The sequence below is a fragment of the Seriola dumerili genome, unplaced genomic scaffold, assembly GCF_002260705.1.
Source record: "Seriola dumerili isolate Sdu_G_001 unplaced genomic scaffold, Sdu_1.0 BDQW01000432.1, whole genome shotgun sequence".
Taxonomy (NCBI): Eukaryota; Metazoa; Chordata; class Actinopteri; order Carangiformes; family Carangidae; genus Seriola; species Seriola dumerili.
The window spans coordinates 5551796-5572249 of record NW_019174687.1 but is presented as its reverse complement, the minus strand read 5'-3'; the positions used below and the strand labels follow the sequence as shown (position 1 = coordinate 5572249).

Below are 20454 nucleotides of genomic sequence, written 5' to 3'. Positions count from 1 at the left end.
AGCAGTGCTGTGTTTGTGATTTTACGTTTGGTTTTGTTTCTATTTTCTGGCATTCAAACAAGAAGCAGAAACAATGTCTGACAAGTAAATTATTTATGATTTAATCATCATTAATCTAAGAGCCGGAGGCGTATTCGTCTTTCTTTTGGGCACTTACATGGTTCATGAGCTCTGTGAGTGTTTGTGATGCTGGATGGAGAGAATCCTGGCTCTCTGTGTTAATGCTGTCTGGCTCCAGCTCTGGGTATCAGGGGTAGAGGTGTTTTTCAGACCTCCAGGCATGATGCACACAAACACAAACAAACCCCGGCGCTGTCCTGTGAGAACCATGTATCTCCAATTTATCAAATTTTCTACCCTATTAATAAACAGTCACATGATTTATTCATTAAGACGCATTTAATCTTGCAGTATATTGGATTTTTTCTATTTCAGAATCATCAAATTGGTGGTTTTATACACACTTTCATACACAGTAAGAAAGGTGTAATATTTAATGAGACATCCAAACATAAACTCAACATACACACTCCATGACATGCAAGTTCTCAGAGACTGTCGTCTCCCCTCATAGATGACGGCTAACCCAGCCGGGGTACAGGTTGTGTGCGTGTTGTGTGTGTGTGTGTGTGTGTGTGTGTGTGTGTGTGTGTTGTGTATTGAGGTTCAGCTGTCCGTGCTCATGCTGCAGGCAGCTCAGCGGCTTGTGGCTTTTCTTCTTAATTGCTTGATTTGCAAACCAAGTCTATGGCTGCCTGGATTCTTGACACATGCTCACGGCCGACACACATATTCATAAGCGTGCACATGCGCACACTCAGATGCCACAGACACATTAAATAGACGGACGCATAAACACACACATGCAGATTCATAAATGCCCTCATGACTCATGGACACGCACGCATACACACAGACAGACGACAGTGCAGGACACTATTTTCCACACAGCTTCAGCACCTCCAGCCAGCTCTCATTAATACACACTCAACTGACAGCTCGCTGTTGCCATGGCGACCCCCTACCTGTTGCCAAAGGATGGCTGGGAGTTTAGGGGAGGGGAGGTGGGCTTGTGAACGCAGCTCAAAACTATCTCAGTTCAATTTTGCTGTGTGTCGGGGAGCCGCCGGTGCTGCTGCAGGCACGCACAATTACCCACTTGGGAACGGAGAATAGTTTCATTCATTCCAATGCGATTCAATCTGCCTCACTTCAGTGCAAAGCAATGCCCTGTTCTGTACGTTTTGTTATGGGAGAAGCCAAATTCTCCACAGGAGTGAAATAGGGCCTTCTTCATTATGTGACGCTCTATGCTAATTCTTCTCTTCATTTCATACTCCTCTGTTCCGTGTTATTCATTCAAGGAAGATAAGATGAAACTAAGTTGAGGAAGCTGCTTTGCTTAATTCATCATTCCAAGCTGCTCTATTCTAATTAAATCACTGCATTTTCCCATTCTTGCTGTGCTATTCTTCATTCCCATACCATTCTGTTTTATATTCTTAACAAAGGTTTAATACACTGCCGCTACTCTAGGCTAATTATGTCATAGCAGAACTCTGTTTGGTGCTGTAATTAATTGTTAGACGAAGTTCAGAAGCTGTACAGAAGCTGTGCTGCCATTAAAGGCGCATGAAATCAGCTCCATTAACAGAACTTAGTGAAAATCACACTTCGTTTTCATTTGCTTCTTATTTTGGTGAAACTTACTTATACTACTGTTTCCTAGTCACAAGTTTTTGTTCAGTTCTCTGGGTCAATGCCAGCGTTTCAAAACATATCTAATATATATATATATATATATATATATATATATATATATATATACTGCTGCTGCATAGTGCCCCGTGTCTTTGGTGTTTTGCTCTGTATTTTCTATAATGTCCTTTTTATAGTCTGGCAACTGTGCTGCTACATTGGACCAGACCGTCTTCAAAAGGAGATAATCTGATAGCAAGAAACTCTCCAGGTAAAATAAAATGTTAAATAAAAACTAAAATACATTAAAATCTCATTGTACTTCAGCAGGGCCAATCAGATTTACTCACTCTGGGGACAAATAGAGAAAAATTTCACTTGTAACAGTTAAACAGAGGCTCTTTGTATCCACCGAACGATAGTGACCGTTTGAATCTATGTCAGCACTGTGTCAGTGTATACATGTGTATGTATTTAATCCCAGGAGTGCCTAAACAATTTCTAACTTTAATAACACACAAACATCTACATATGTACAGAGCATTGTGGGCAAGTTCACCAAATTAAACAACAATGCCCCGATGTTTTCAGCTTCCTCCCGTTTCAGCAGCTTTGCATTTTGCATTACCGTCACTTACAGCAACTGTTTATGTCCTGGGACATCATCCGCCTAATTGATGAGACTGAGCAATCAGCACACATGTTGTGTGTCAGCTGTGGATCCTGATGATAGTTTTACAATATAACCAAAAACTTGAGCTAACAGCTGTGTTATTGTTTCAAGTGTCTCTCTTTTCTCTTTCACTGAGGGAATCAATTTGAATTTCCCTCAATACAGATTGTGCTATAAATAAAAGTTCGCCTGCTTGCAGTGAATCACGCAGGACATTGCAACAGCACTGGAGCTGAAAGCCAGGTGTTGCGGCTCTGTCGGCATCAGGAAAATTACACAATCACTTCTGGCTTTGAGAAGATGTTTGAAGAGGTGAGAGTGCGATTCGAGTCAGTGTATGTCTGAACAGAAACACCATCAAAAGGAAAATGATATATACATACGTAAAGAATCAAATGCACTGAAAACATACAGTCTACAATACAGTCTACAGTGTATACTAATAGACTACTGCTTTTGTTTTTTCTTGATGTGGCTATTTTTCTATTTCTTTATTTGATTATCACGTCTGAAAGAAAACCAGGCTTTTCCCATCATGCAGCAGAGTTGCGACATCCTTCTTGGAACAAAGTAATTTAAGTGGAGCTTAAATCAGTGTGACATAGAACAGTGACAGCGAGCAGACAGATACTATACACAAGACTGGCCAACAACAACAGCTCATGAGACCTCGAACTGGAGCGTGTGTGTGTGTGTGTGCATGCGTGCATGTGTGTGTGTCAGTGATGAGAGGAAAGTTGACATTACATATGATCATGTAACATGAATTCAGACGATTTGACTGGATCATTTACTGCAAACACACACCATGGAGTAATCATACACAACATGACACTGAGTCCACAAGCTGTCTCTCACCATCACACAGAGAGAAGCAGCATTAAGTACGACACACACACACACACACACACACACACACACACACACACACACACACACACACACACACACAGACACACTCTACAGGGCCATGCAGACTGATATAGCTGTTCAAGTCATAGTGAGGGCTGTCAGCAGAATGAGAGGACGGTGGGGAACATGTCTGAGTGTGTATGTATGTGTGAGATGAAGAGGGCAGGTCATTAATACTGACTACACCATCCTGCAGTGACCTCCACCACTTAACCCCCTTCACACTGAACCCTGTTCTGAGACAGATCAGGGAAAAAGGCCTCGGTGCTACACGCTGATGAATGGTGGGAGCTCGCTGTACGTTTAATCCTGTTTACAAAAGAACTTATACGCAAACAAAAAACAATCTGAGTTAGAGGACACTTAGTTTTCTACATGTAAGTGCCTAAGACGATAAATCAAAATCTAAGTATCCCGAAAATAAACATGTGCTTTAAAAGCTGAGCTTGGTAGGTCGTGCTGAGACTTCAAACAATTTGCATCCTCAAAACCAGCTAATACATCAGCTCACGTCTAACATTAGAAGCTGCACTTCGACACTACAGCCGAAAGCCAACCGGCCGCCATCATGCATGCACATTCTGCTCTGTACCCCAGAGAAGAAGGCAGGAAGACTAACAAAACAAGTTCACCAATCATTTTCGCATCACTGTGAACCCAGAAGAGCAGTTTTGTCATATGCGTGAATAAAACATGAAGCTACATGATGCAACTGGTGTGTGTTGTAACCGTTTGAATGATGAGCCCTTCAGTTCACAGAGATGGAGGATAAAAAGCAGTTTTTTTCCCTTCCTTTTAGGAAACCTTTCTCAACTTGCTGATGTGTTCATCTTTATCTCAATATTACACTTAGATTAATCACTACTCATTAAACATTGAGAGCGATACAGATGTTTCACCACAGCGCAGACAAACACAACCAACAGCCAATAAACAGAGAAAGTGACTGACCCTTTTACAGCTAGTGCTTCATGTTTATTTATTGCTTTTATTATTCACTTCCACACTTCTGATCCATGTTTTTTTTTTTTTTTTTTTTTTTTAAATCCTGATATTATCTGACTTTGTAACACAACCTGTGCAGCGACCAAATACGAAGCGAGTCCTGCCTGTGGGTCAGGATATGTTATCATATTTTATGATTATATTCTTAACAAAACTTTGGCTTGTGTGACCACAGAGGGAAAAGAGCCTCTGGCAACGTTCTCCATTTCCACTTAAACAGGACCATATGTACTGTATATGGCTCATGTTATTTACTATATCAACATTATGCTATTGCTCCCTGCATAACTTGTGTGTCACTGGGGATTTAAGGTGGAAATTCTTCACTTTTTAACCTCTTTGCTGAGGGACAGGGGCGTGGTGGAACTGGTTCAGGCTCTGGACTGGATCTAGGCCACTCAGGCAGCCACTGACAGAGCTTAGAGGGCTGATGGGTAGAGTGAGGATGAGCCTGGCCGATAAATTTGCGGATGGTTCAAGGCATCAGGTGTTCACGTCATGTCAGGACATAAAGTATAGGACATGGATAAAAGTGTGCAAGAGGTTTTTGTAACACTGTCGTCAAAATGACAGAAAAGTTTCATCTTTAATGCCAGGTCTGGTGGTCTTACCTGTTCTTGTCTCTCCAGCCATCGGTCCACCATGGGGTGATTGGCACTGAGTGATGAGCGGGCCGTCTCTCTCTGAAACTCTCTCTGATTGGCCCACGTCCCCGCATCCCGCGGCAGACTGCGATACGTGTCCATACCTTTACCCTGCACAGACACGGAAACAACGGCGTTAAGGATCCAGTTTACAGGCGTAAGTAATGGATTAGTTAGCGTGTTTTATATGTAAGTGAAAAAGATTTGAAATATTGACCGATAACTTTCAGGAAATGCTCCCCCTCCCAAAGTAGATATACAGAGAGGACGATGTCGGCGTGCCACATGTAGCTGGATGTGTGCCATCAAAATCTAATCATTCTTATATTAGTGTTCACTTCCTGGTCGCCTACCTTCCTCTCTAGACTGTTGGTGCCGGAGGAGTGGCGGGCTTTCAAGAAGCCAGCGGTGGTGGACCAGCGGGTCGGGTTCTTCCTCGACGGCGGCTCTTCTGTTTGGACCCGTGACTCGCCGCCGCTGAACGGCCCGTTGATGGTCAGCAGGGCGGGGTCGCTGCTGCGCCGGACGTGGAGGGGCATATCTGAGAGACAGGAAAGACAGAAAGGGATTTTTTTTTTTTGGATACTGAAAGTTTTATGAGGATAATCTGATTTCCCCTATCCCGGGCTATGCTCTGAGAGGAAATGATATCACTATGTTTTATTTTAAATTGTTTGATGGGAAAGTGTATTAAAGCTGCTAGGACTCAGGACAGGGGTTTAATATTATCTTTAGGGATGATTGATGTGAATATGCTCATACAAATTTTGCTGCTCAAACAATGGCGGCTAATAAAGGCAGCTAATCATTGAGATCCCATTATCATCCCGTTGTGAATTAAATCAGATCTATCACCGAAAGTCACATCTGGCAGCTCGGGTTTCGACTTTACCGTCAGTGCCTCATAAGGCTGCGCCGCAGACTGTGTGGGAACAACAACAGGAGGAAAAGCTTATTGAGAAACACCAGAGTAAGTGGATGCCTTCCATTAAAATTGTTTAAAAGTTGCAGTGTGTGGGAAGCGGGCCAAGGTCCAAATAACGACTCCCAACAACGGGAACGTGCACGCAACGCCACAGCCTGCAGTTGTACACAAGATACAGTGCTAAGACATTACAAATCTCCCACTGCAGAATCCCATGGGTGAGATCTGAGCGGCCGAACCCGGCGGGACACGCAAGAGAGATGGAGTGTAAACAAAACTCTTATAAAAGTTGGAGCGTCTTCTTCGGTAACAATGCCAAGTGTCATGTTCCCATGTTCTCTTCCAGGACTTTGTGCCGTTTCAGATGTTTTTGATGGTGGTGTTGTGTGTTCATACAGGAAACACTGAGATCTGTCCAAAGAGGAGTGTGTGTCTGAGTCAACGCTTATTTGACTGTGTGTGTATTGTGAGAGTAAGTGCATGACAAGATTAACTGTGTCCATCTGTGCGTGCGTGTGTGTGTGCGTCCATGTTTATGTGTGATAAACTGATGAGTCTGTAGAACATTGTGTGTGTCTTTCAACACTAATACTGAACATAATACTTTTGTTTAGCAGTATGTGCATTTTTTCCACACTGACGTGGTTCTCTGTGTGTGTGGACAATTATCAGTGTGTGTGTGTGTGTGTGTGGGTTTGTGAAGCATCAGCCAACTGGGTGTGTAAAAGATGTGTGTTGGTGATGAGTCAGTATTTTGTGTGCACACAAGCTCGTGGATGTGTTTGTGTTTGGAAACATCTGAGTGTTTGGACAAATCTGAGCCAACAGCTACAGTATTTGTTGAGAATCTGGAAATGTGTGTGCGTGTGTGTGTGTGTGTGTGTGCGTGTGTGTGTGTGTGTGTGTGTGTGTGTGTGTGTGTGTACAATACACTCATGCACTTGGCTGACTGATGTTATTGGGTCACCCAGAGCGTGGGACCTAAACCGCTCGGAGCTGTGGGAGGCAGCGGCGCTCTGGGAGATGGAGTTCAGGAGGGGACAGGGTGCAGGCTGTCCTGACAGGTCTCAACACCACCTAAACAACTCCAACTCCCAGGAGGCATTAGGGCATAGGATCGCCCCTCTCCAGCTGCATATGCCAATTCTATTTACACAGCGTATTAATCTGCGTAGTGTACAGTTTCATAGCTGTGGAAAATACTTGTTTCTGATTGGCTTGTACTAACCCCAAACATAGTTCAGTAACAACTACCGTTCTAGGTTGGTGGCCACAGCAGGAGTTCTGTCTTATTTAACTGTTAACAGAGCATTAACAGTGAGAAGTAAAATCCCCCTGTGTTTATTGAGGTCAGTTAAAGGGCAGGTCCACCACTTTTCCACATGACGATCAAATACAGAAAGTCTGTAATTACACCATTACTGGAGGTGTGGGGTTTAAAAGACAAGGGCATTTACCATGCAGAGAGTTTCTAACAAAAACAAGCTACTGAGTTGCATTATGGGGAATGTAGGATCCAAAGTCTTGAGAGTTTGATCCATACTATGGATCAAATGGATTGGATTGCAAAAGCCTGTTGCTTCGATTTTGACTGTTTCTTCTAATCGACCTCTTGTGGATCCCACAGCTTTGTGAAAGAACAAAACAAATATCGGTGGAGTTCCCCTTCAAGCTCACCTTTAACAGTTGGTGAGGGGACATGACATGATAATATACTGTCCTGACATATAAAATAACCTTGATTCTCCTGTACATCACAACATCCCACCATGTTTCACCTGTCATTTAAACTGCTAAGGAGAAATAATATCTTCATTTCTCTTTTATCAAATTATTGTAAATATTTTATACAACCTTTTATTTCTTTTCCACAGAATCTCACTCCTTTCTCTACAATTTGTTTAAAATTTTCACTTTCATTCAGTCTATTTCAGTTGTGCACTGCATTGTGGGAGAACAGTGCCCACAGGCAAACTCACCATGCATACTGACACTTTAGAATATACTAAGCACAATTTGCAGCTTCTCCCTTACCTGCACCTCTCATTAATACTGTAGAGAATTGGGTTCATTTTAAAAAATAAAATGCTACAAAGTTTCTCATTAAATTAAATTAAATAAATCAATGAAAGAGCCAGCTAATGCCTTCGAATTTACCATTGCCATATCTCTGTAGCACAAAACGTGATGATTTTGAACTTTTCTGTGTCTCAAGATAAATGACGACACACTGTAGTTATTAACTTAGAACTTTCTTCCAAATAAAAGTTTTATCGCACAAATATGAAGAGTGAATAGCAACACCACAACATTTGTAGCGACAAAACTGAAAGAACCTCCAGCTCTTTTAAAGTATTATGGATTATGGGTAACAGGATCATTTTTTACTGAATTCATTATATTTTATCAATAAAAATGAATTTATGAACTTCAAGTACTACTTTTCTCCAATAATAATTATTGCATTTTGGAAATTAACTTTTTAAACTGGTATCTGAGAGCCTTACATGTTCAGTACAGTGGCTTTAACTGTCCTTTAATCAGCATTTTCTCATCTGCAGAGTTTGGGGTTTAACAAAGCCAAGAAACTAACATCAGTGCATTTGTGAATTTCAATGGAGCTCTCTGTCTAATAAGCTTAATCAATTTTCTTTTGACTTTATGGGCCTAACAAGAAAACTGGCACAGACCCACAGAGTCCAACGCTTCTCGTTTCGTCCAACATGAATCAGTGATTGAAAGCTATTCTCATTAGGCGCTCATGTAAAAAAAAAAAAAAAAAGAAAAAGAAAAAGAAAATTAATCAAATTCCTTCTCTTCCATGTCAGACATTTCTCTTAAAACCCATTAAAATTCATCTGATGAGATTCTGTGTCATCAATTAAGCAGGGTTAGAATTTATTAAGGAGGCGGTTAAATTGGACGTCACTGGCAGGTGCGATTATGCCCGAGATTTCCATTTCTTACTGCAAATTCACATTCAGCATCTCATCCAGAAATCCAATTAGGACTGGAGTGACCTCCCTCGCTCTGTATGTCTGTGTGTGTTTGTGTGAGTGTGTGTGAGACAGAGGCAGAAAATGAGATTTTGGTGGCGGCTGTGTCAATCAATGCCAGTTCACGGGTCATTAGTGGATAAGCCATACTCATGCAACCAGTGGAGTATTTTTAGTGCTAATTAACAATCCTTATTAGCAAAGAAATAGTTTGTTTTTAACTTTTTGTTCAATGGAGTGTGTGTGTGTGTGTGTGTGTGTGTGTGTGTGTGTGTGTGTGCGCGTGTGTGTGTGAAGTAGGGGTGTTGGTTAATGTTTGTGTGTGCTTGAAGAAAGGAAAGAAATAAAAAGGTCAGGGTCTGTTTTTATTTAAGTTGTGAGAATTACGTTTAATTGAAACATCTTCTATTGAACTAAATTGGGAGCAAGAAGGCTAAATGTTAAGAATAAGACATATTTATTGCTACTTACAGCGAAGTGTATCGTAGGAATAAGCTTTGGCAAAATACAGGAAAGCTGAGGCTACTGAATCTTGATCAGCTGACAATCAAACATCAGCTGGTAGTGGATGCTGTGGTAATCTATTATTACTATTTAGAGTTGACCCCTACAAGTTGTGGAAAATATATTATGATATATTTCCATCCATATGCAATATTTTTCATAATATCAAAAAGTAAATTGTTGTTTTATGTTGCTGTCTGACCCTCAATTCCCTGCTTTGCTTATTGTTACATTGCACGTTGGTATGTTTCGAATAAAACTTTGAACGGCTGTTTAATGGCAGCATGGCTTACATCCGAAACATAAAATACAACGATATAATTCAAACCCCCTTAGTATTCTGTATTGTCTGGTGTTGGTTTATGTGGCATTTTGTTGACTTCCAACACAAATTTAAGTCTACATTAGCTGCATGTGCGTGAAAAGAAATGGAGTGGAAACCACGCTCACAGAGCTCACAGAGCTCACAGAGCTCACAGAGCACTATGCGAGTTGAGTTTTGAAGTGATTAAGTGATTTATCACATGTATGTACTGTATATTCATAGAATAGATAATCACATACAAGAATTTAACCTACTTCTGCTTCATTGTTTATTATTTAAAAATTCAATTTTTCAGTAATAAATGATCTTGCAAAAGCGTATTTGCTTTTTTTTTTTTTTTTAGTTAATTTTAATTGTGTCAAATCTGGTGCCAATTAACACATAAAATTAACAAGTGTCCTTCAACCATATGAAAGGGAACTAATTATAGAAAATTGGCAAAGACGTAAACAAGAAGAAACTCAAACTAAAGTACTGGGGAAAGTCTGCTGCTGGTAAAGAGAAAAAACGATAATAACGAGAATTTAGTGGAGACAAAAGATGTCTGCTAACAAAAATCAATCCCAGCTGCAAATGTTAATCGAAAATTACCCCATTCTGAAGAAAACATATTGTTTGCAAAACGTTGTTCATCATGATCGATCCAGTTTTATACGTTCATTGCACAAGACTCCAAATCCAGATCCAGAGAGGCCCAGGAAGACACAATAGGAGAAATACTTGGGCAAGAAGAGGCAGTAACAGTGACACAGTAAGAGCATGTGTTTGTCTATGTGTGTGTGTGTGTGTGTGTGTGTGTGTGTGTGTGTGTGTGTGTGTGTGTGTGTGCACGCATGCTTGTTTGCTTCTGTTTATGCTTGTGTGCAAAAGGGTTTGCTCGATCCAAATGGACAAATCACCTACAAGACGCAGTTTTCAAACTCACCGTAATTACAGTGGGAGAAGTGTCTTGGCCAGCAAAACTGCAGAGGTGGACGGGCTCAGCGTCAGATTTGATTTAGGAGGCAGCGAATAGAACCAATTAGCCACTTTGGCCGGGGATCAAATGGCTATCTGTGCCCGGGAAAAAAAAGGGCCTCCTGTCCAATTAACAGAATTTATGGACAGGGCGAAGGTACCGCTGGGCCAGGGTGGGGTAATTTGTTGGGTTTGCTGTGTACTACTACAGTTGCTGATATTTGATGCCAGTGAAGATGACAGATTTGTAATTTAAGAGGAAAATAGGACTCAATTATTAATCTGATTAGTTCCTGATTGTATCTTTAGGTAATGGTCTCTTTAACCAAACAATGCATCCGTGTACAAATCATCCGATTGTCCCCGATCCTGCCGCATGTGTCCCTGATTTTTTTTTTTTTTTTTTCCTCCTGCAGTGTTTGGGACTTACTGGTGCGCAAGGCGGAGGGCGTAACCTCGATCTCGCTGGCAGCCTGGTAGGGTTGAAACGCTGAAGCTCCACTGCCGGCACTGAGGTCTGCGGCAAAGAGGTCGGGGCTCTGGGTCCCCGTGGAGCTGGCGCTGGTACCGTCACCTCCATGATGGGGCTCCTGCTCATCGTACACAGCTATCAACTGGAGGAGGGAGAGAGCACAAGAGGTTGGATGTTGAGAATCATGTTTCTTTATGGTAGAGAAAATGCATGAAAACTGGTGTATGTTCTCAGAAAAGGGAGCAGTGGAGGAAGTACAACACAAAAATACAGTGAGGTAGATTATATTTATGGAAATGGTAAAAATCAAAACAATAAAAACAACATACACTCTTAACAAAACAAGAGGTTATCATACCCCCCCCCCACTGATCCAGTGAGTCACTATCGGTAAGTGACAAGATGGGCCAGGGCTAGCTGGTTAGCGTGCTAACTTCAGTAAGAGAATAGACATGATAGAGACAACAGTTAACGTTTCACCACTGGAACCAGCTCTCGGAAAGTAAAAAAAGTTTGATGCTGAACATCATTGTTTCTAGATTGGTAAGTAAACAGCAACTTACAAATAGCTCTTTTAAATGTGAGAAAAACCCAGCAATGAATAACACAACAGAACAGAACAACTGTATTTGAGATTACATGAATAAGATTTACTCTCCACATAATTTTACTTAATCCGTGAAAAAATTAATCAAAAACTGGAATAAAATAGTTCAAAGACCTTATGAGGGTTAATTGATCACACTCTTAGAGGCCAACCGAGACACGGCACATAAAATGTCTACTTCCACCAACATACACAGATTTTTAATCTAGACATAAAAGCTAAGCACATATTGAACGGCTCAGCAACTGAACATGAGTCACATTGCTAGGCAGCGCCCTACAGCCTGCTATAATACGCATATGACTGGAGCAAAACAGAACTGGACATTCGTCAAAAAATGCTTTGTATAATTTATGCTGCAATTTGTACAAAGACAGCAACACGACTGAGGTAAAATGCTGAATTTGGATGAAATGGTGAAGGTCTCAATTCCACTCATAAAAATCACTTAGTAAATGAACTTAATGAGAATGTCGAACAACCGAATCAGGAGGCAAATGAAAATCATTAAAACAACATACGATATGATTTTATGGCCAGCCATCAGCACCAGCTGGCCCAGACTGGAATGGAACCGGTCCAGTCAGTTGTGATGCCCAAATCATAACTACACATGGTGGTCCTTTAAACGCCTGAGGACCGCATACAGTGCAAAAGAATATGGAGGTGATTTAAACCCTCTATTTTATGTTATGACCCTGAGGTGCTCATTATGTTCAATCATATCCTCTCCTCACTCAAAGAGCCTCCTCGCTCCACATCTTTAGGTTGAAAGCTCCTCTCCCTCACAGATTTGATTAATTCCAGCCTCTACTGAGTCCCTTTATTAGATTAAAGATGAGATTCATGCCGTCCCTCTGCGACTCCCACCAGGCCTGCGTGTGTGTTCAGCTGGCTTCAGTTAGCCGAGGAGAAAATGAAAAATCCATCCAACATTTGCCAAATCAGAGGATGTTCATGGTGAGATCTGATGTAGAGGCTTGACTGTGATAATGTCCCCGCTCAAAAGGTCCATCCCCGACCCGCAACATCTCATCCGCATTAAAAACTAAATGAGGATGTTCCACAGCTCAAACATCTTCCAAGATATCACTGCACTTCATCTGGCTTCATTCACACGATCCTGACCAAAGAACAACCCTGAACTTTAAAGAAAACTTTGACCAGACGCTGATCAAAAACAGACCCAGACACAATATTTTCACTGCTCTGTAAAAGAAGATAGATCACATGTGAACAACAGAGAGTTTATCGATTCCATTTTGACTCAAAGACAAATATTGTTATATCTGGAAGTGTACTGAGAGCTGGATCTGAGCTGAAACAGTTCTACGTTTCTAATAAGTGGAATTAAAAAGATGGGACAGGTGGCCAGAGATAACACTGACATGTCTATGGACTGCACCTAGCAGTTAAAAAACTGTGACAAAACTAAATGTAACCAATGAAAGAAAATAAATTCATGCTAAGTGGAAGCTGTGTTTTGTCACATCTGATGATGTCATCAGAGTGATCATGTGGCTCAGACGCTACAAACAAAAGGATTGTGTTACCAACTTTGGGTGTAGAGCTTAAAAGATGTCAGCCAGGGATGGACTGATGAAAAGATGCTTGGTTGCATTGTGGGAATTGTAGGATCCAGTGTCTTTACTACGTTTTTTGTTTGTTTTTGTTAATCTGTCTTCAAAGCCCCAAACTTTATAAAGGTGTGATGCTAAATTACTGGAGAGCTGAACTGGATAATGCACAGTTTGGGATTTCCTCAGTGACGGTCATGACGCACCACAATCAGAAAGTGGTAGCACATTCAACTCCAGCAAAACACAAACTGAAAATTTTAAACACAACATTGCAAGAATGTTTTTTCTTTTATTTACCCTCTAAGAAATCAAGAGATATTTTGGTTTATTTCCTTTTCTCACTCACACTGAACAAGAACCAGGACTTCATATGAATAAGAATGACTTTTGCTGCTCATAGGCCCAATACTTCTACGTCTCCTGCCTGTACTGCTGATGCTAAGCTTTCTGCTTCCATATTGTTGTTTGCTGATCATGTGATCAAGCCTCAATGGGAAACACATTGTTCACTGACAAATTTATAACCTGAGCACCACTGAACAAATATGTGCTTCTATTGCTCATTGAATGTTAATGCCTATCCTTTTACATATAAAGGCAAAGGAACCACTGCACAGTTACGTTACAAATATGCTTCCACACACCATGTTGATTAAACTTAAGATAAAAAGGTGCAAACAGAAAAGATCAACATTTTGAGTCCATTCACTCTCATTAATTAAAAAAAGAAAATGCAACGAACTCAATAAAACACACTTATTACACACAAATAGAAAGAGACGCATGCACACACACACAATTACATTTAGAGACACAGAGACACCCACACAATCCATTACAACACACACACACACCCACACCATTCAAATGCAACTAACAGTTTTCCAGCACATTAAACCTTCATTTCAGCCACATTTAGTCTGAGAGCTGTGGAGTTTTATAGCGCGCTGGACAAGCTCCCTGGTGAGGGGAACAGGCTCTGGAGGGCGCGCACACACGCACACACACACACACACACACCTCAAGACTCATTTTTCCCATTAGCCCCCTTTACATAAATGTGCATGTATTTACTTCAAATTAGAGCTTTCTGCAACCTGGGGCTAATCTGTACACATAGTAATGGGGATAATAAAAGGGTCAAAAGGCAAGGGGGTGGGGGGGGTGGGGGGGGTTGTGGAGGGGTGTGTGTGTTAAAGAGATGTGCAGAGTGTTGTGAAAGACAGGAGAAGAAGGGGAAGAAAAAGGTGAAGTTCAGTGAGACACAGGTGAGAAGGCAGTCTGGCGGGTTTGTGTGTCCGTCTGCGATGTCGGTTTTATGTGTGCATATATATATATATATGTCTATATAAAACTTCGTGTGTGTGTGTGTGACTTGTCAGAGAGTCCTCCGCTCTTGCCTCATTAAAGCTCAGTTCAGCACACAACAGCTGAGTCAGCAAACCCCCCCGCCCCCCCTCCCCTGGCCCGCTCCCTGAGGACACTACTGAAGAAGACCCCCCCACCACCACCAGCACCACCTCCTCCCCCTGCCCCAAGTACTGTAACAGCCCATGTGGTTGTTATTAGAGAACATGGTAATCAGTTCAGCTGCGGTGAGCACTGTAAATGTGCTCTCGCCTCCAAACCCTGAGCCCATCTGATACCGCTGGAAGGTAGAAATAATCACTGCTAATCATCAAGGTTGTAAAACAATCAGTACAGTAGATATGATGTGGTTGTTAATGCAACGAAAGGCCAACGAGACTCCCAAGATATCGAATATTACCGTTTGAAACTGAGAATCTTCCAAGTTTTAATAATCCACAAACCTTTCATCTGCACAAATACCCGTTACTAATGTTATTTTGGACACCTCTTTCATAGCATTTGTACATTCCCACTGATACTTTTTCTTCAAAACATCAGAATATTACATTTCTATGACATTAAACTGTCATGATTCTACCACTGGAAAAGCTGTGTTTGCCTACAGGGAGCTCATAACTTTCACATCATCCAATTATTTCCAAGCAACACAGGCGTTGAAATCATTTGCATTACATTATTTTCCGCACAGTATTCAAGTTATGTATGTATGAGATAATCTCCATACAGTGTATGTTTCCATATGGAGATGAGTACAAGGCAATAAGGAATTTGTAACAAACTCCAATTACTGTTCTGTGGTTGTATGCCGCAGGAAATGGTCACAGTCTCTCCTTCTGTTCTTCAGTTACAGCGCCGAATAATCTTTTTGCAGAACATCATGATGTCACAGTGAAGCTGACCTATCACCCTTCGGATATAAAATTTCATCACTTCATTTTATCTTTTAGACATTTGTGTTTAATTGTGTCATAATTAACTTACGAGTTCTTGAGTTATGGCCACAAATAAGTTTCGACCTTTAACCACTGACCAGAAAAATGTAATCAGTTCATCCCTGAGTCAACGTCAACATTTGTGCCAAATTTGAATTCCCTCAAGGCCTTGCTGAGATATCACGTTTACGAGAATGGGATGGCGGGTAAGACAAACTAGAAACATAATGCTTCAGGCCACTGTTGTCAGCGGTGCCGAGACATAAAAACACATGTTTGCCAGCAGGAAACAGAAAAGAGACAAACTTTAAAGTGTTATTGTCTCTTTCATAAACTTTTGATAAACATGAAGCTCTGAGTGCTGTCAGAAATAAATACTGTCATTTTGGTTTCAGGGAGACAAATGAAAGATAACAAAAACAAAACTAATGAACCACCGATGTGTTTCAATTAAACTGTCAATCACAAGTTATGGCAATTTTGCCAATTCGAGTACAAGAAAAATGTTATGAGGAGTAGTTACTGGATAATTCTACACTTAACACACTAAAATATGCATTAAAAAAAGCATATAATAATCTTATCATTACAGCTGGACTGATAAACCAGCCAGGCTGATATATCAACCAATACTGCAGACATATTGGTATTGATACCATTAGACAGTTTGTAAAATGATCAGTTGTTACTGGTGAGCACAGGAAATTATGCTGCTCAGTATGTATCTGCTCAGTTATATATGTACCAGAGGTGGAAAGTAAAGAAATACATTTACTCACATTACTGTATTTTTTGTGTATTTTGTATTTTTTAAGTACAATTTAAAATCGGTATTTTGTATTTTACTTGAGTACGTTTTGACTCAAGTATTCTACTTAGTTACTTTATAACTCCTATCCGTTACTGAGTAAAAATAACAATTCAACCTACAGGGGAAAAATACACACCAGAACCATAGACAGTAAACCAATGGCCAGAACCAACAGTGACAAATGATGATGTGATTAGCACTGGCACGTGAACATAGAGGAGGCGCGCGGACAAGCTAGGTTAGTGGGCGCGAAGTCTTTAGTTTCTAGTGCTAGAATGGAGGTCGACAAAGCAGGCACGGCCGGCGGTCGCGGTCCAGAAGACCCGGACCTAGAAATAATAGATGAAGCTCAAGCTGAAACATCGAAGTCTGTAGAACTAGATGCAGAAAAAAATCCTTGGCCACATTTGGAAGATTTCTTTTTGTTCAAGCGTAGGGAAAGGCAACAGCATCATCATGCAGTGCAAGATGTGCCTCCCAACAGTGAAGTACCTGTCTGCTTTCAACAACTCCCCTTCAAATCTGCAGAAGCATGTTTTGGTAAGTATTTCTGCTGTCTCATTAGTAGCTCAACTAACTTTAAGCTGCTACTTAAACTGAACAAGAAGTTCAGTTATTGTGAAGTTGTTGTTATTGCACTTACATTTGTTACACTTGTTCTTTAATTAAAAACAAAATAGTTTTGGATTTCTTGTCCTATTTTTACTACCCTCACACCCCACACAAAGAAAGTAACTAAGTAACTTTTACTTAAAGTACATTTCAAATGAACTACTTTTTACTTTTACTTGAGTACATTTTCAGATGAGTACTTTTACTTCTACTTGAGTAATATTTCATCAAAGTATTGGTACTTTTACTTGAGTACAATATTTTTGTACTTTTTCCACCTCTGATACGTACAGTATCTCAGTATGTATCTAGGTCAAAATTAAAAATAGAATAAAACAAAATTACCATCAGATGATATATTTTTATTCTATTTGTCAAATTTCCAAATATCGATATTTGTATCAACCTTAAAAAAAAATTCAAGTATTGTCCTGCTATACATCATCATTTCAAAAAATGTATGAGGTTCCCTGTTGTGTCAGATTACAGCACAATAAACCAAGCTTTGGGCTGCAGGAGCACGAGGGTTTAACAAATATACGTTATGAGCAGAAGCTGCTTTGGAGTTTCCTCTTGTCAAGAGTAACAGACGACATCACATGCTAATTCAGGCCGTCTGGAAGTAAAAAAAAAACAACTAAAAACAAAAAAAAAAAAAAACTCGTTACTGAATGTTATTTTGGACACCTCTTTCATAGCATTTGTACATTCCCACTGATACTTTTTTCTTCAAAACATCAAGAATATTACATTTCCTTATGACATTAAACTGTCCATGATTCTACCACTGGAAATAGCTGTTTTGCCTACAGGGAGCTCATAACTTTCACATCATCCAATTATTTCCAAGCAACACAGGGTTGAAATCATTTGCATTACATTATTTTCCGCACAGTATTCAAGTTATGTATGTATGAGATAATCTCCATACAGTGTAATGTTTCCATATGGAGATGAGTACAGAGCAATAAAGGAATTTGTAACAAACTCCAATTACTGTTTCTGTGGTTGTATGCCGCAGGAAATGGTCACAGTCTCTCCTTCTGTTCTTCAGTTAGCAGCCGCCGAATAATCTTTTTGCAGAACAGTCATGATGTCACAGTGAAGCTGACCTATCACCCCTTCGGATATAAAATTTCATCACTTCATTTTATCTTTTAGACATTTGTGTTTAATTGTGTCATAATTAACTTACACGAGTTCTTGAGTTATGGCCACAAATAAGTTTCGACCTTTAACCACTACTGACCAGAAAAATTGTAATCAGTTCATCCCTGAGTCAACGTCAACATTTGTGCCAAATTTGAATTCCCTCAAGGCCTTGCTGAGATATCACGTTTACGGAGAATGGGATGGCGGGTAAGACAAACTAGAAACATAATGCTTCAGGCCACTGTTTGTCAGCGGTGCCGAGACATAAAAACACATGTTTGCCAGCAGGAACAGAAAAGAGACAAACTTTAAAAGTGTTATTGTTTCTTTTCATAAACTTTTGATAAAACATGAAGCTCTGAGTGCTGTCAAGAAATAAATACTGTCCATTTTGGTTTCAGGGAGACAAATGAAAGATAACAAAAACAAAACTAATGAACCATCCGATGTGTTTCAATTAAACTGTCAATCAAAGTTATGGCAATTTTGCGGAATTCGAGTACAAGAAAAATGTTATGAGGAGTAGTTACTGGATAATTCTACCACTGAACACACTAAAATATGCATTAAAAAAAAGATAAAAAATCTTATCATTACAGCTGGACTGATAAACCAGCCAGGCTGATTATAATCAACCAATACTGCAGACATATTGGTATTGATACAATTAGACAGTTTGTAAAATGATCAGTTGTTACTTGGTGAGCACAGGAAAATTATGCTGCTCAGTATGTATCTGCTCAGTTATATATGTACCAGAGGTGGAATGAGAAAAATAGAAATACATTTACTCACATTACTGTATTTTTTGTGTATTTTGTTATTTTTTAAGTACAATTTAAAATCGGTATTTTTGTATTTTACTTGAGTACGTTTTTGACTCAAGTATTGTACTTAGTTACTACTTTATAAATCCTATCCGTTACTGCAGTAAAAATAACAATTCAACCTACAGGGGAAAAATACGCGCACAGAACCATAGACAGTAAACCAATGGCCAGAACCAACAGTGACAAATGATGATGTGATTAGCACTGGCGGCGCCGGACAAGCTAGTTTAGTGGGCGGCGAAGTCTTTAGTTTCTAGTGCTAGAATGGAGGTCGACAAAGCAGGCACGGCCGGCGGTCGCGGTCCAGAAGACCGCGGACCTAGAAATAATAGATGAAGCTCAAGCTGAAACATCGAAGTCTGTAGAAACTAGATGCAGAAAAAAAAATCCTTGGCCACATTTGGAAGATTTTCTTTTGTTTCAAGCGTAGGGAAAGGCAACAGCATCATCATGCAGTGCAAGATGTGCCTCCCAACAGTGAAATACCTGTCTGCTTTCAACAACTCCCCTTCAAATCTGCAGAAGCAAGTATTTTTCTGCTGTCTCATTAGTAGGCTCAACTAACTTTAAGCTGCTACTTAAACTGAACAGAAAGTTCAGTTATTGTGAAGTTGTTGTTATTGCACTTTACATTTGTTAACACTTGTTCTTTAATTAAAAACAAAATAGTTTTGGATTTCTGACCCGTGTCCTATTTTTACTACACACTCACACCCCACACAAAGAAAGTAACTAAGTAACTTTTACTTAAAGTACATTTCAAATGAACTACTTTTTACTTTTACTTGAGTACATTTTACAGATGAGTACTTTTACTTCTACTTGAGTAATATTTCATCAAAAGTATTGGTACAGCACGAGGGTTTAACAAATATATGGTATGAGCAGAAGCTGCTTTGAGTTTTCCTCTTGTCAAGATTAACAGACGAATCCAAATGCTAATTCAGAGCCGTCTGAAGAAAAAAAAAAAAAAAAAAACTAAAAAAAAAAAAAAAAAAAAAAAACTAAAAACAGTGACCTAATGTCATGAAAGGTTATTTTCTTTAGTACATGACAAACCACATGAATGCCAAGTAAACAAACCACACATCAGTTTTAGTGTGTCTCTCCTTTGTTTAATGAATGTTATGAACGTGTAAACATGAGAGGGCACAGGTATGACTGACAGCGCTCCTCTGGACTTCATTTGTTGTTCCTGTTGGATGTTTTGTTGAGTGAATTGTTGTCTGTGAGCGATGAAAATGGCCCCAAGTCAAAGCTAATTGCTGAGGTTTGTTGACAAGCAACGGCCCTGACCCTGCCACAGGAGAACCGCTGCCACCCATCATCGACTCTCTCTCACTCACCTCACCTCTCACAACACACACACACACACACACACACACACACACACACAACACCACACAACACACACACACACACACACACACAACACACACACAAACACT

The 20454-nt window shown here is 40.1% G+C and overlaps 1 protein-coding gene across 1 annotated transcript in view; it reads right to left on the bottom strand.

Annotated features, from left to right (window-relative positions):
* pard3 (par-3 family cell polarity regulator) overlaps window positions 1–20454 on the bottom strand; it is a 250040-nt gene that overhangs the window by 144376 nt on the left and 85210 nt on the right. The window contains exons 3-5 of the mRNA XM_022761762.1: window positions 11070–11253; window positions 5286–5473; window positions 4900–5043 (exon numbers count right to left, since the gene is read on the bottom strand). Of these exons, the coding sequence (XP_022617483.1) occupies window positions 4900–5043; window positions 5286–5473; window positions 11070–11253 (516 nt within the window). The remainder of the gene's footprint in view (window positions 1–4899; window positions 5044–5285; window positions 5474–11069; window positions 11254–20454) is intronic.